The following is a 13,623-nucleotide window of genomic DNA, read 5'->3' on the forward strand; positions in this document are numbered from 1 at the left end:
AACATAGTATAAAAATTTTGAAAACTTGGTTTTCAATAGCTAACTCTTCCATCTTGATGCTGAATTATAATTCATTTATAATTCTTTGGTTGACCATTTAGGTTATTTCTGATTTTACTTCTGGGTTGAACACCCTTGTAGATACATCCTTGGACACATCTTTAGTGATGCTTATAGGAGAAGCTTCTACAAGTGGTATTTTTGAGTCAAAGGGTGTGCATATTTTTAAGGCTTTTGATATCTCTTGTCAGAGTTCCTTCCAGAAAGATCACACCAAATTTGTGTGCTGCCAGCAGTAGATGGCGTCACCTAGTTCCTCCTACCAGGTCCAGATCAGGGTTATCATCAAAAAACCCAAAGCATCACCAATTTTATTGTGAATTTCATCTCATTGTTTTACATTGAATCTCTTCAGTTACTGATTAAAATGTATATTTCTTTCATATGCTTTCAGCCATTTTTATTTTTTTTTCCCTTACAACCTGCTCATTTCCTTTGCCCATGTTGCTATTGATTTAGAGTGGATTTTCTAACAGAGAGTGCATTCATCTCTTCAAATCCCACATTTAAAGGGACACGAAGTACACATGTATAGATGAGAAAGTGGGGGGAAGGACGTGTGGGGAGTGTGATGGACATCCAGAGTTTGCTGCAAGGATGGGGCGCTGAGACTTCTAGGTTGGCTGGACTAGGAGCTGAGGTCTGGGCCTGTATCTTTGGAAAAGAACAACCATTCACATCAAATCGTGTTTCCTAAAGAGGCCTTGAGGCCCCTTCAGCTTTTAAAAAAAAATACTTCTTACTTTGAAATAATTATACTTTCAGAGGGTTATGCAAAGACAGGATGGACAGAAAGGTCCTGTGTAGCCTTCACCTGCTAATAGTTACGTCTCATGTATATTTGGAGTGTGGTTTCCAGACCTGGGGAACGACAGTGGTGTGGTGCATGCGTCTAGTTCTGGGTCATGTTGTCATATGTAGATTCATGTAACCATCAGTGCAATCAAATAGAGGTGTCCTCCGTCATCACAGAGACCCCCATGCTACTGCCCCTTTATAGTTGCACCCACCCCTAACCTGCGAGGAATCTCCGTCTCACCCCTGGTGTGTCCATCTCTTAACCTGGTTATTTTGAGAATACTCTGTAAATGAAGTCATACAGTATGTGACCTTTGGAGACTGTTTTTTTTTTGGCCATGTCAGGGCATGTAGGATCTTAGTTCTCTGACCAGGGATCGAACCCATGCCCTCTACAGTGAAAGTGCAACGTTCCAACCACTAGACGACCATGGAAGTCCCTGGAGATTGTTTTTTTCCCACTCAGCGTAATGCCCTTAATATCCAAAGTGTCTCTTTTTATTGCTAAGTAGTGTACCACCCTTAAACTCTTTAACTTGTTTTTCTTACACGCGTGTGTGTGTTGTCCTCCTCAGGTCACTGGGAAGATGGACGAGAACCAGTTTGTGGCCGTGACCAGCACCAATGCTGCCAAAGTCTTCAACCTGTACCCCCGGAAGGGCCGCATTGCTGTGGGGTCTGATGCTGACTTGGTCATCTGGGACCCCGACAGCGTGAAGACCATCTCTGCCAAGACCCACAACAGCGTAAGCCCGGTTCACGGCGTGGACCCCATCCAGACCAGTAACAGTCTCAGAGAAGGACAGAGGCAGGGACAGTCCCCGGGATTTATGAAAAGAACTCGCTGTGATCGGAAGGAACTTTTCCCCAGGATATGTTATAACTTGCAATTTGCTGAGAAAAAAATAGCTCTTCCCTTCTCTTTAGTGAGGTCAACATGACCGTTAATCTTATCATCACTTTGGAGTACAGTGGCCTGTCTATGGCTAGAAAGTCTATATCTCTGGACCTTCAGAGCCTCTAGCATCATGCCTGGACCTCAGAAACTGCTAGAAGTCAGGGAGCATTCCATTTTAATAGTTCAGTGCAGCATCTCTCCTGACATCCCCTGGTGCAAGGGATTCGAATAAAACATTCAAATGTCCACTCCTGAGATGCCCACTGGGCACTTTCAATTTTTGAGGCCACTGCTTTCTCATTGTCAGTGTGGCCATACAGAAGCCTAAAAGGCAGATGCTCTTATGTCCTAAAGGCATGAATTGATTTGGAAGAAATAGAAGAAATACCCTGGAAGGTGCTCTGATCAGGATTTTAGGATCTGTAGTTTTGGGGTATCTCTTGTCTCTTGGTCTAGATGGCAGAGCTTGGGGGTGCCCTGCCTTGGTAATAGGATCCTGGGGAGGTGACTTCATGTCATGTCTTGGGCTTGTTGGCTTAGAAGAGGGGTTTTGACGAGGCCCCTGAGTGTCCTGGATACTGTGAAGTCAGCAGGCATTAGATGGAGATGTAGATACCATTGGTTCTTCATAAAAAAAATTGTGTGTGTGTCTGTATAATATAGAAATGGCAAAAGGGAAAACTTCGGAAAAGAAACAGGTATAGGACAGAGTTTTTCATGTCAGAAACCTCCATGATTTTCTTTGGCCGAGCATCACAGCTTATAGGATCTTCATTCCCTGATTAAATGCCAGATCCTCAGCAGTGAGTCCTAACCAGCAGTGAGTCCTGGACCACCAGGGAATTCCCCTGTTTGACTCTTGAAGTGAATTCTTGGTGAATGAAGAGGCTTTTTGAGATAAACTTCTAAACTGAAAGCTGGCTCAGTGAGGAATCTGACTCTAGGTTGCTCACTCCAGGTGTCCTGGTCCAGCAAGTATGGGCGCCTCCTCCAAGGGCCAGCTTGGTGGGCTTCTGTCATTTCTCCAGGACACCACTGGACTCTTAGCTAAATCCTAATCCTCTTTCCTATGTGTGCAGAGGGGCTTGGGCTGCACAGGCACCCGTGGATGCTGGGTGGATGGGTGCCTTTAAGGAAGTCTGCTCAGCTCTCAGTATTAATGGTGGATTTTCCCTTCTTCCGCACTGGCTGGCTTAGCTCCACAGCAGAGCCTGACAGCGCCCCCTACTGGTGACTTAGGCCACGACCTCCCGGGGGCCCATCATTGGCTTTTTTATGGGCAGGGGTCCTAGGGTCCAAAAGGAGAAGGGGGCAGCAGAGGATGAGACAGATAGCATCACTGACTCACTGGACATGATTTTGAGCAAACTCTGGGAGATAGTGAAGGACAGGAAAGCCTGGCGTGCTGCAGCCCATGAGGTCGCAAAGAGTCGGACACGACTGAGCCACTGAACAACAGCGACAGCCACCACCTAGGGTCCTGCCTTGTGAACCTACCTCCTCTTATGCCTTCAGCATCACAGCTCCGTTTACCCTTTCATTTGGCCTTCTCAATAAAGGGATGGTATTATTATCTCAATCGGGAAGATAAATAAAACGGAGGCTTAGAGAGCTTAAGTGACCAGTCTAACGTTACATAGCTATTTTGCGGTGGAGCTAGAATTAGAACCCAAAATTGTCCAGGGCTTCTCCCTGCCAGACTGTGTGCGCAGCCTCTTGGTCAGGGTCAGAGGGAGAAAAATGTTTCTCCCTTACAGAGTCCCCTTCCCAGAGGTAATGGAAAGAGCAGACTGGACTCACCGTGTAAGCTGCAGATGACCTAACTAGAGCGCCTGCATGGGAAGCTCTTAACCCGGCAGAAGAGAGGATGTAGAAGAGTGATGATTCAAGAAGACAGATTCTGCCCTCCAGACATTCAACAGCAGTGCCCTCCCTGCCTTTACCTCCAGGCAGTCCTGGAGATCATGACTTCTAACAGTGCCTCTCGCCCATCCAAACCTCTTTGAAAGAGCATGTTTGTGCAACACTAATTATCTAGGAGAACACTAGCAGGAGGCTTTCCCCGTGTAATACAGTATTTCCTACCACGGGGCTAATTAGCTTTAATTGAAGTATTTAGCTAACTCTTGTTGACAGCCCTGTTGCTACTAAGCCTCTGCTTGGATCTGCCCAGCATCCAGCCAGATGAGTCATTTTAGGAAGCACATGTGGGTGGAAGTTATAAGGGTCTATACCTGGTAAGTGATGAGGTCTCAGTGCCTCACTGTTTGACAGAGTATGTGTGTGTGTTAGTCGCTCAAGTCGTGGCCTACTCTTTGCAACGCATGGACTGTAGCCCACAAGGTTCCTCTGTCCATCGGATTCTCCAGTCAAGAATACTGGAGTGGGCAGCCATTCCCTTCTCCAGGGGACCTTTCTGACCCACGGATTGAACCTGGGTCTCCAGCATTGCAGGCAAATTTTTACCAACTGAGCCACCAGGGAAGCCCTTGACAGAGTATAGGCTCTGAACACCCCAAGTTGTGACTGACCATTGAACTTGTTAATTTTAAGTCACGTAGAGCCATAGGACTTCTTCTTCCACATTTTTTAAAAATGGGAGGTGACCCATAGATCTCCTTGGTGGTGAGATCCATCTCAACCATTTTTAAAGTCTTTATTGAATGTTACAATATCATTTCTGTTTCATGTTTTGTTTTTTGGCCACGAGGCATATGGGATCTTAGCTTTCCAATCCAGGGATTGAACCCTCACCCCCGCTGCATTGGAAGGCGAAGTCCCAACCGCTGGACCACCAGTGAAGTCCCCTGATACCAGTCATTGTTAGGCAACTAAACTCAACATATGCATCTCAGGATGTCTTTGCCGCTTGCAGTCTTGTTGGGAAAGTGCAATAAAGAACCAGACGGTGAATGAGGGGTTTTCTAAATGCCCACATAATGCTGAGCAGTGGGATAGATGCTTTTGTTTTATTTCTTGTGATCCTAGCATCATTCCTGTAAAGTGGGCTGTGTCCCCTTAGAGATGAGGCAGCTGAGTCTCAGAGAGGTGTGAGGGATTTGTCCAAAGTCCTACAGCTGGCAAATGGCAGACCTGGGATGTGGACCCCGGGGCTGATGGCACCATGGCCAGGGTTGTCTCTGTGACTACAGGAGGGCATGAGAGGAGCTTGTCAGAGTGTAGACAGTTAACGGGGTGGGGGCGGGACATGAAAGAGCTGGGACTTGATTCAGCCCTTCAAGGATAACCCTCTGGAAGGTCCTTTCAGAGCAGACAGAATTCTTTCCCATATGATGCTTCTCTACATGAACCTTGCGAAGGAGGCAGGTGAAGAAACTGAAGGTCTAAGGCAAGATTAAAGCTTGGAGTTGTATAACTCCTAGATTTCAAACAGATTTAAGGTGCCACCAATTTTAAGATACTCTGTTTAGGTACTGCTATGAAAGAAAACATGTCCAGAAGGAGGAGTCTAATAGGATACTGCTCTAAAATTAAATGCTATGTTGCCAAGGGCCAGCTTGTACTGAGCACGGGATACATGAGAGCTGGATCTGCCAGGTACAGAAGGGATGGCAAAGAATCTTTCCTTTCTTGATACTGGCTTTTGGTTCAGAGAGGGCAAAACTGGCTTCTTGGAGAATCTGAACTGAAAGCTGGAGCTTATGCAAGCTGTGTCGAGCAGTGGTCCAGAAAAAAGCTGAGGGTGAGATTTTCCTGTTACATTTTACAGGTTTGGGAACCCCCCAGGCCAGTGGGAAAAGCTGACTCCAGTCCCCTGGAAGGGCTCAGCTTCGCCTAGGCTGACATTGACTGGGCAGCTCCATGTGCTGTGAGAGACAGGCTCATTTCAGGGACCAGTGTCTTAGAACCGATGAAGGGCTGGGGGGCACACACTGTGGTCCTGGGAATCCATGTGCAGAGTCGCCTTCCTTTCCCCTCTTCCTCTTATTCCTCCAGGAGCTTTCACGTTACTCCTTTGAGTCTCAGAGCAGGGCTGTTTTGTTGCTGTTTTCAGTCAACCCCACGGGTCCAGTGTGAGCTGATGAGCCAACCTGGGGCTTCTCCATGCTCACCAGCCCCTGCACTAAGCAGGCGATGTTGCCCTGAATGGCAGTGCATCAGCTCTATTCACAGACTAACTCTTCAGTGCTGTTAACCTGGTCCGAATCTCCCCAGAAGCCCAGCTGCTTGTTACAGATGGAAACTGTTGTTAGTTGCTCAGTCGTGTCCTACTCTTTGCAACCCCATAGATTGTAGCCTGCCAGGCTCCTCTGTCCATCGGATTTCCCAGGCAAGAGTACTCGAGTGGGTTGCCCTGGAGCTGCCTGTTAATTCTCCAGGTCCAGGCAGCTGTACCTGTGAGCAGGACAGGCGTCTGGAATCTGGAGAAGGAGCAGTGGGTGAGCTGAGGCTGTGGGGTAGGGCTGTGACACGTGAAACTTTTACTGTTATCGCAGCAACGAACTCACTCAGACAGAGACCCCAGATATTTTTCAAGAGGGCACACACATACATCTCCCTTTCACCATGAAAGGCTTGGAACCAAAAGGATGGCTGCATTGTTGGGAAATTAAACCTCAAGCATTTTATCGATGGCATGTCTCTGGAGTTACCACAGTCCTTTCATTTAGCAACTTCAGTTTAACCACATCGCTAACTGATTGGAAAACCAAGTGAACCAGTGGGAAAACCGACTCGTGGATGGCTCATTTCAAGATTAAATTTAGAACTTGGTCAGAGAAGGCTTCTTGGGGTTTTAACCTGATTGGAGCCTGAGTTAGTGAGAGCAAAGTCACCGCTTATATGAGGAATCATTTTCTTATATTCGTGTGGCATTTACAAACCCCTCTGCTTTTCTATATAAATTTTCTCTTCCGTGACTTTTGCCCCTCAAAAATGTGTGTGCTGAAACTCAGACAGAATTTAGATCTAGTGATGAAGTCCTGGTGAGTGGTCAGTCAGGAGAGGGACCCCATCTCTGGGCTTTTCTTTCTTCCGAGTGATGGCTGAGCAGTGGGTACTGCCAGATTGATGAGATTTTGCCAGGATGGAGGGCGAATTCTGACGTTTACTATGTTCCCTCCCTTTTAGTCTCTTGAGTACAACATCTTCGAAGGCATGGAGTGCCGTGGCTCCCCACTGGTGGTCATCAGCCAGGGGAAGATTGTCCTGGAGGATGGTACCCTTCATGTCACGGAAGGCTCTGGGCGCTACATCCCCCGGAAGCCCTTCCCTGACTTTGTTTACAAGCGTATCAAGGCAAGGAGCAGGGTGAGTACCTCTGATCTTAAGAGGGGTTTCTCTCGTGGATAAAGTTCAATTCCATTAACACGGAGCACTCTGAGTCAAACTAATGAGGTGAGTATGGAAGATTTAGGGAGAAGGGAAACATGGTCTTTTTATTCCTGGAATTCAGAATGCCAGTGGAGGAGTCAGGCATGTCTGCAGCCAGCCAGAGTGATGTGAGACTGCAGCGTGTGCTGTGATGAGGCTCAGAGGAGGGAACTGCTGCTGCAGTTATAAGAGAAAGTGACATGGGGAGAGGGCATTTTGTGTTGGGTCTTGAAGGTTAAGTAGAAGTTGAATAAGTCAAAGAAGGGAAACAAGGGAATTAGGTAGAGACAAAGTTATGAGCATAGAAAATGTAGAGTGTATTTAGGACGTGGTGAATACTCTCTAGCACTGGTGCTTGAGGACCGTGAGGCAGGGAATGGAATTAAATTAATTAAATGGAATTAATTCCAACAGGGAACTGTTGGAATTAAAGTAAGATTGGAAGCTCTGGGGCCAGATGTTGAACATGTGACCAGACCCTCTTCACAACATGTTTGGGAATTCCTATGAAGTTTAGGCTCAAGTGCCTTGGGAGAAAATGGGAAGACCTGTTCATCAGTTTTTTAAAAAAAATATTTATGTATTTATTTGGCTTCATTTGGTCTTAGTTGTGGGATCTAGTTCCCTGTGTGTGTGTGTGTTAAATTGCTCAGTCATGTCCGACTCTTTGCGACCACATGAACTGTAGCCTGCCAGGGTACATGGAATTGTCCAGGCAAGAATACTGGAGTGGGCAGCCCTTCCTTTCTCTAGGGGATCTTCCCGACCCAGAGACTGAACCCGAGTCTCCTGCATTGTAGGCAGATTCTTTACCAACCGAGCCACCAGGGAAGCCGCTCATCAGTTTTTGTGGGACGCATGTTAAGGAAGCTTTGCACTGGAGCTGGGGTGCTGGCTGCGTGCTGGTATCTGTCCCTGCCACACTCCTCCGTAGAGAGCCCTCCACCCCCAAATCCCTCAGGGCCATCCTGGCACCTGTTACTTCCCCATCAGGCAGGTAGTTGCCGGGTAGGTATCCTCTGTGAATGTGGCCTGCATTGAGGGGTTCTTTTGTTTTGCAGCTGGCGGAGCTGAGAGGGGTTCCCCGTGGTCTGTACGACGGACCTGTGTGCGAGGTGTCCGTGACACCCAAGACGGTCACTCCGGCCTCCTCGGCTAAGACGTCTCCGGCCAAGCAGCAGGCCCCACCTGTCCGGAACCTGCACCAGTCTGGATTCAGCTTGTCCGGTATGGCTATGGCTGGGTCAGAGCCTGCTTCTGCAGGGCCTTGCTCCATGTTGCTGGTGGGGCGGGCACCACTCTTGTAGAAGAAGAAGTGGAAATGAATGATAGACCCATTCTCCCAAAGATGTAATTCACTAGAGATGTAATTCACAGCAGATGGTGGGTTGGCTTTCAGAATCTTGACATGAGTCTATATCACATATAATGTTCTGATGGCTACACTATATCCAGGACACTGTTTTTCTTGTTTTGTCACTAAGTCATGTCCCACTCTTTGTGACACCGTGGACTGTAGTCCACCAGGCTCCTCTGTCCGTGGGGTTTTTTAAGCAAGAATACTGAAATGGGTTATCATTTCCTTCTCCGGGGGATCTTCCCGACCCAGGGATCGAACCCATGTCTCTTGCATTGTCAAGCGGGTTCTTTACCACTGAGCAGGATATCAGAGGACATTTTTTTCAATGTATTATGTCCATCGTGAAAAAGGATATTGTGGTGTTTTAAGACTCTCCTCTCCCTCACAAATGCAGTAAATTGGAGTGGTTCAGCTTGTGGAGTCTAGAGTTTAAACGGCTTAACTTCACAGCCCAGATGCAAGCTGTGCTTTGGTCTTCTCATGCATAGAATGGGTATAACGGTAGTAATTATCTCTTGGGGTTGTTGTGAAGATTAGGTGATTTAATATACATATAAAATGCTTAGACTCGAGTCCTTTGATAATTGTTAGCTATTAATCTGGATAAAATATGTGATGTCAGGAAAGGTGAGATGAAAAGAGTCCAGATTTAGAGCTTCCCTTCTTGAACTTCTTTCCAATCCTTCATTTGGCCAGTGATTAGAAATCTTCTATTTTTCTAGCTCCATGAGTCACAGATATGTACCCGGATCTCTATGATGGGTTAAGGAAACAGTGAATCAGAAACACATTTTTTTTTGTCAGATATACTGGGTTTTAGAAAGGTGCCATATAGACATTACCCATTTGCAAAGAATTTAAAAATCATGAGCATTAGTTTTTCCATAAAGTAATCCATGTTCCTCATGTTACATGATCCTATCTGTGCTGTCTTTTACCAGGCCATTCAAACATAAAGACCAGGTGGGGTGGGGAAAGAGGTGGGAGGGAGGCTCAAGAGGAAGGGGACATGAGTGTACCTATGGCTGATTCGTGTTGATGTTTGGCAGAAACCAGTACAATACTGTAGAGCAATTATCCTTCAATGGAACATAAATAAATTTAATTATTACAAAAACAAACAAAAAAATTCCCAAAATATAAAGACCATCATGACTCCTTTTTCTGAAAATATATATTGAAGTATAGTCAATTTACAAGTTTCTGTTTAATTTCTGTGGTACAGTAAGATGACTCAGTTATACATATACACATTCTTTTATGTATTCTTTTCCATTATGATTTATCATAGGCTATTGAATGTATTCCCTGTGCTATATGTATGAAACTTAAACAGACTCACAGACGTAGAGGACAGACTGGCAGTTGCCAAGCAGGAGGGAAGGACTGGGAGTGTGGGATTAGCAGATGTAAAGCATTACACATAGGATGGATAAGCAACAAGGTCCTACTGCGTAGCACAGCACGCTATATTAACTATATATTAACTGTATGTTAACTATATTCTATATTAAGTATGATGAGTCCTATCTTTGACTACACAGAAGATGAATAGTGTTAGGGGGACAGGGTGTATCTTTGGAAAAGCCACACTTAATTGACCTACTGAGCATAGGGACAGGATGTAGTCTGAGTCGCTCAAAAGCCTGAAATGTGTTGTTTATATATTGTTTTACCTTTTAGGCAATGGATCCAACTAGCTTCTACAAGGACAACTTTATACCATCTGTGATTCTTAGGCCACTTGAGGCCCATCCTTTTTTTGTGGCTTATCCCTTTGGTGAAGTTTTAGAAGGACAATGAATGGGCCTGACAGGTTTTCTCCTAAGCTATGTTGTTTCGTTACAAAACAGAAAAGAGAGTCACAGATGTGGAAAACAAGCTTATGGTTACCAAGGGGGAAAGGTGGGGTGGGATAAGTTGTAAAATTGGGATTAACATATACACAATACTGTATATAAATTAGATGACTAATAAGGACCTACTGTATAGCACAGGGAACGCTACTCAATACTCTGTAGTGACTTAATAGGAAAAGAATCTTAAAAAGAATGGATATATGTATATATGTTAACTGAATCACTGTGCTGTACACTTGAAACACAGCATTGTAAATCAACTCTATTTCAACAAAAATTAATTTTTAAAAAAAAGCTATGTTATTTCGGTTTAAAGCAGGGGTCTGGGTAACTGTCTCTGACCCTCTCTCTCCTCTCCAGGTGCCCAGATTGATGACAACATCCCTCGCCGCACCACCCAGCGCATCGTGGCGCCCCCTGGTGGCCGTGCTAACATCACCAGCCTGGGCTAGAGTTCAGGGCTGCCGTCAGCGGGGGATGGGACACCTGAGGACTTTCTGAGACTTTCTTCCTTCCTTCTTTCCTTCCTTTTTTTTTTTTTAGGAGCCTGTGATAGTTACTGTGGGGCAGCCAGTTCCTGGGGTTCCCTCTCGAGCCCCCACACTCCGTCCCTCACCCGGAGTCACCTATTTTGCTCACCCACCTCCCCACACATCTAGGAATATCACACCCTTGAGTCCACCAAGCCTGTACACAGAACCGCATCCAACGCTCAGACATGCGAAACAAAGCAAACCACAGTGAGGGTGTTTCTCATCTCCAACCCGTGTTGTATTTGTCATCATCTTCCTGGTCATCGGGGGAGGGGAAGATAAAGTGAATTGCCCAGAGCTGCCGTTTTTCTTTTTAAAATTTTAGCAGAGTTTTCTTTCTGGGGCTTAGGGTGGGGGTGGGCAGGGGAGGGGGGAGATTTTTTTTTTTTTAATACAAAATTGGAAAGCCTAATTCATTATTACTACAAGGGGTTTGAACTGGACATCCTAATGATGCAATTGTGTAACCATCAAGCTGATTCAGGGTGGTGGGCAGACTCACCATGTCCCTCCTAAGAGGCTGCACAGCATCCACACCGCCATTCCATCGTCTTCTGGGTCAACTGTTAATAAAGGAAAGGTTTTCTTTCTGGCCTGGATTTTTGCTGCAGATGAAATCTTTTGAGGATTCCCGTTTCCTCTCTTTACCTCTCTTTCGCTCGCACTCTCTCCCTCTCGCTTTGTCATTCATGGATACGTTCACATGTCTGCTCTTTCTTTGTGTTTCCTCCAGCGCTTGTCTCTGACATGCTCTTTTTGTTTTTGTTTTCCTCCCATGATCTTTGCCAATGACCAGGTCTGCCATTGTACTGTGGTCCTAAGAACCTGCCTGGAAAGATGTGAGCTTTGTCACTGCAACCATTGTAAGATGCTGTCCTAGTCTGTATAAGACCAGTGCTACCCACTCACATCCCCAGGATGTGCCTTTGAGTTTGAGACGCTCCCCATATGCAGGGAAGGGCCGAGTTACCTACGCTGTCACACGCGGGCCCAGAATAGACCTCAAATGGTGCCGAGATGTTGAAGAAGTCTGAGACTCTAGGACCTGTGAGATTTTCCCCTGTGCAGTGCTAACTGGGCTAAAGACACAATCAGATCTGTCAGTCGAGCCCCCGTAACTCGTGAACTAACCAGTCTCCAGCCAGCCACCAGCTAAGAGGTGCTGAGCTGATGGAGGCTGGCCCTAAGGGCTGCTGTTTCCCATCTAAGTATCTTTGGGGGCACCAGAGTTCACTGGGCTTCTCACTTTGGAGAAAAAAAAATTTTTTTCTTGTCCAGTTATTTAGAAAGATACCATGCAATATACGGAGGTCTCCTAAACTCTAGAAAGTCCATGGGAAGTTTGGCTTAAAGACCATTTTAGGAAACTTACTTGGTGGTCCAGTTTTGGGGACTTTGCCTTTCAACGTGGGTGGTGTGGGTTCGATCCCTGGTCAAGGAGCTGGAATCCCACATGCCTTGGGGCCATAGAAGCAAAACATAAACAGAGGCAATATTGTGGCAAATTCAATGAAGAGTTTAAAAAAAAAAAAAAGACCATTTTAATTTGCAAGAGGGAAAATCTGTTTTGTGAGTCAGAGTTGTGGTGGGGAAAAAAGCTTGTAAATTTGATGTGTGGCCTCTTAAAGACCACAGGCGACCTTGTGTCCACACCCTACCCTCTCCTGGTCTCAGACACCCTTTCCACTAGCTGCCTTGTGCCTGTTCCTGTCTTTGTTGAGCTGTGTTGCATCTTCTTCCAAACGTGTTTACAGGTCCTCCTAAGCCATGTTACGTTTGCAGGCTTTTATAAAACCAAATCTGCTTTCATAAAGCGTAACATCAAAAAATAGCTAATCCCATCACGACACTTGTCTCTCCACACACGTTTTGCCTTTGGGGTTATGGTTGGGGTTTATTTCTTTTTGTTGGTGTTGTTGTTTATTTGTTATTTTAAAAGGAAATTGCACTTTTAAAGAATCATTGGTTAACTTAATATATTTGCTTTTTTATTTTTTTCTCACCTGCACTGCGAGGGAAATTGAACCAGTCAGGAAAAAAAAAAAGAAAGATTTTTGTTTCAATTCTAAGAAACACTTGCAGCTCTCTTCTCTTCACTTGAGTCTTCCTGTTTTTCCATGATGCTCATCTTGGTTCTTTCGATTGTTTCCTTGAGACAACTTAAAACCTGAAGATTTCTGCAGGCTGTGTAAGCATGTTTTCCTGTTGGCTTGCTTTGTGTGTCTGTTAAATGAATGTCATGTGTAAATGCTAAAATAAATCGACAGTGTCTCAGAACTGAGTAACTGCAGTGACTTGATGCTCTCAACCATGTAGGATTTAATCATAGATGGTTTTTAATCCTTGGAATTGTGATTGTGACCCACGAGTGGAGGAACTCACTTTCAGTGCTAAAGCTCATTACATGTGTAGCCAGAAGAGTACCTTTTTTTTTTTGTTAACCACTGTCTCAATGGCAAAATAATTATGGTAAAAAAAACCAACAAAACAAGTCTCGTGTTTATTATTCCTTAAGAACTCTGTGTTATATTACCATGGAACGCCTAATAAAGCAAAATGTGGTTGTTTCAGGGTGTGTCTTGTGTTGAGATGTTCAAGGAGGCAGGCTGCTTGACCCGGGCCTCCTTTAAAACTTCCCTCCCTGAAACTTTCTGGATGTCTTCAGCCTTGTTTTGATGACTGTGCTAATTCAGGAGTTTTCACTGCGTGTTTCTGGTAATCTTGTCCAGGCCACTGAGGTTTAATTCTGAAAAGAGCCCTGAGTCTCAGAAATTCATGGAC

General features: G+C 45.4%; 1 protein-coding gene across 3 annotated transcripts in view; it reads left to right on the forward strand.

Moving 5' to 3' along the window:
• Window positions 1-13,412, forward strand: part of DPYSL2 (dihydropyrimidinase like 2) — a 118,533-nt gene extending 105,121 nt beyond the window's left edge. For all 3 annotated transcript variants that reach the window (XM_027549958.1, XM_027549959.1, XM_027549960.1), the window contains 4 exons: window positions 1,434-1,604; window positions 6,848-7,027; window positions 8,152-8,317; window positions 10,670-13,412. In XM_027549958.1, the coding sequence (XP_027405759.1) occupies window positions 1,434-1,604; window positions 6,848-7,027; window positions 8,152-8,317; window positions 10,670-10,761 (609 nt within the window). In that variant the 3' untranslated portion in view covers window positions 10,762-13,412. The remainder of the gene's footprint in view (window positions 1-1,433; window positions 1,605-6,847; window positions 7,028-8,151; window positions 8,318-10,669) is intronic.
• Window positions 13,413-13,623: the final 211 nt, after the last annotated feature.

This window comes from Bos indicus x Bos taurus, chromosome 8, assembly GCF_003369695.1.
Source record: "Bos indicus x Bos taurus breed Angus x Brahman F1 hybrid chromosome 8, Bos_hybrid_MaternalHap_v2.0, whole genome shotgun sequence".
Taxonomy (NCBI): Eukaryota; Metazoa; Chordata; class Mammalia; order Artiodactyla; family Bovidae; genus Bos; species Bos indicus x Bos taurus.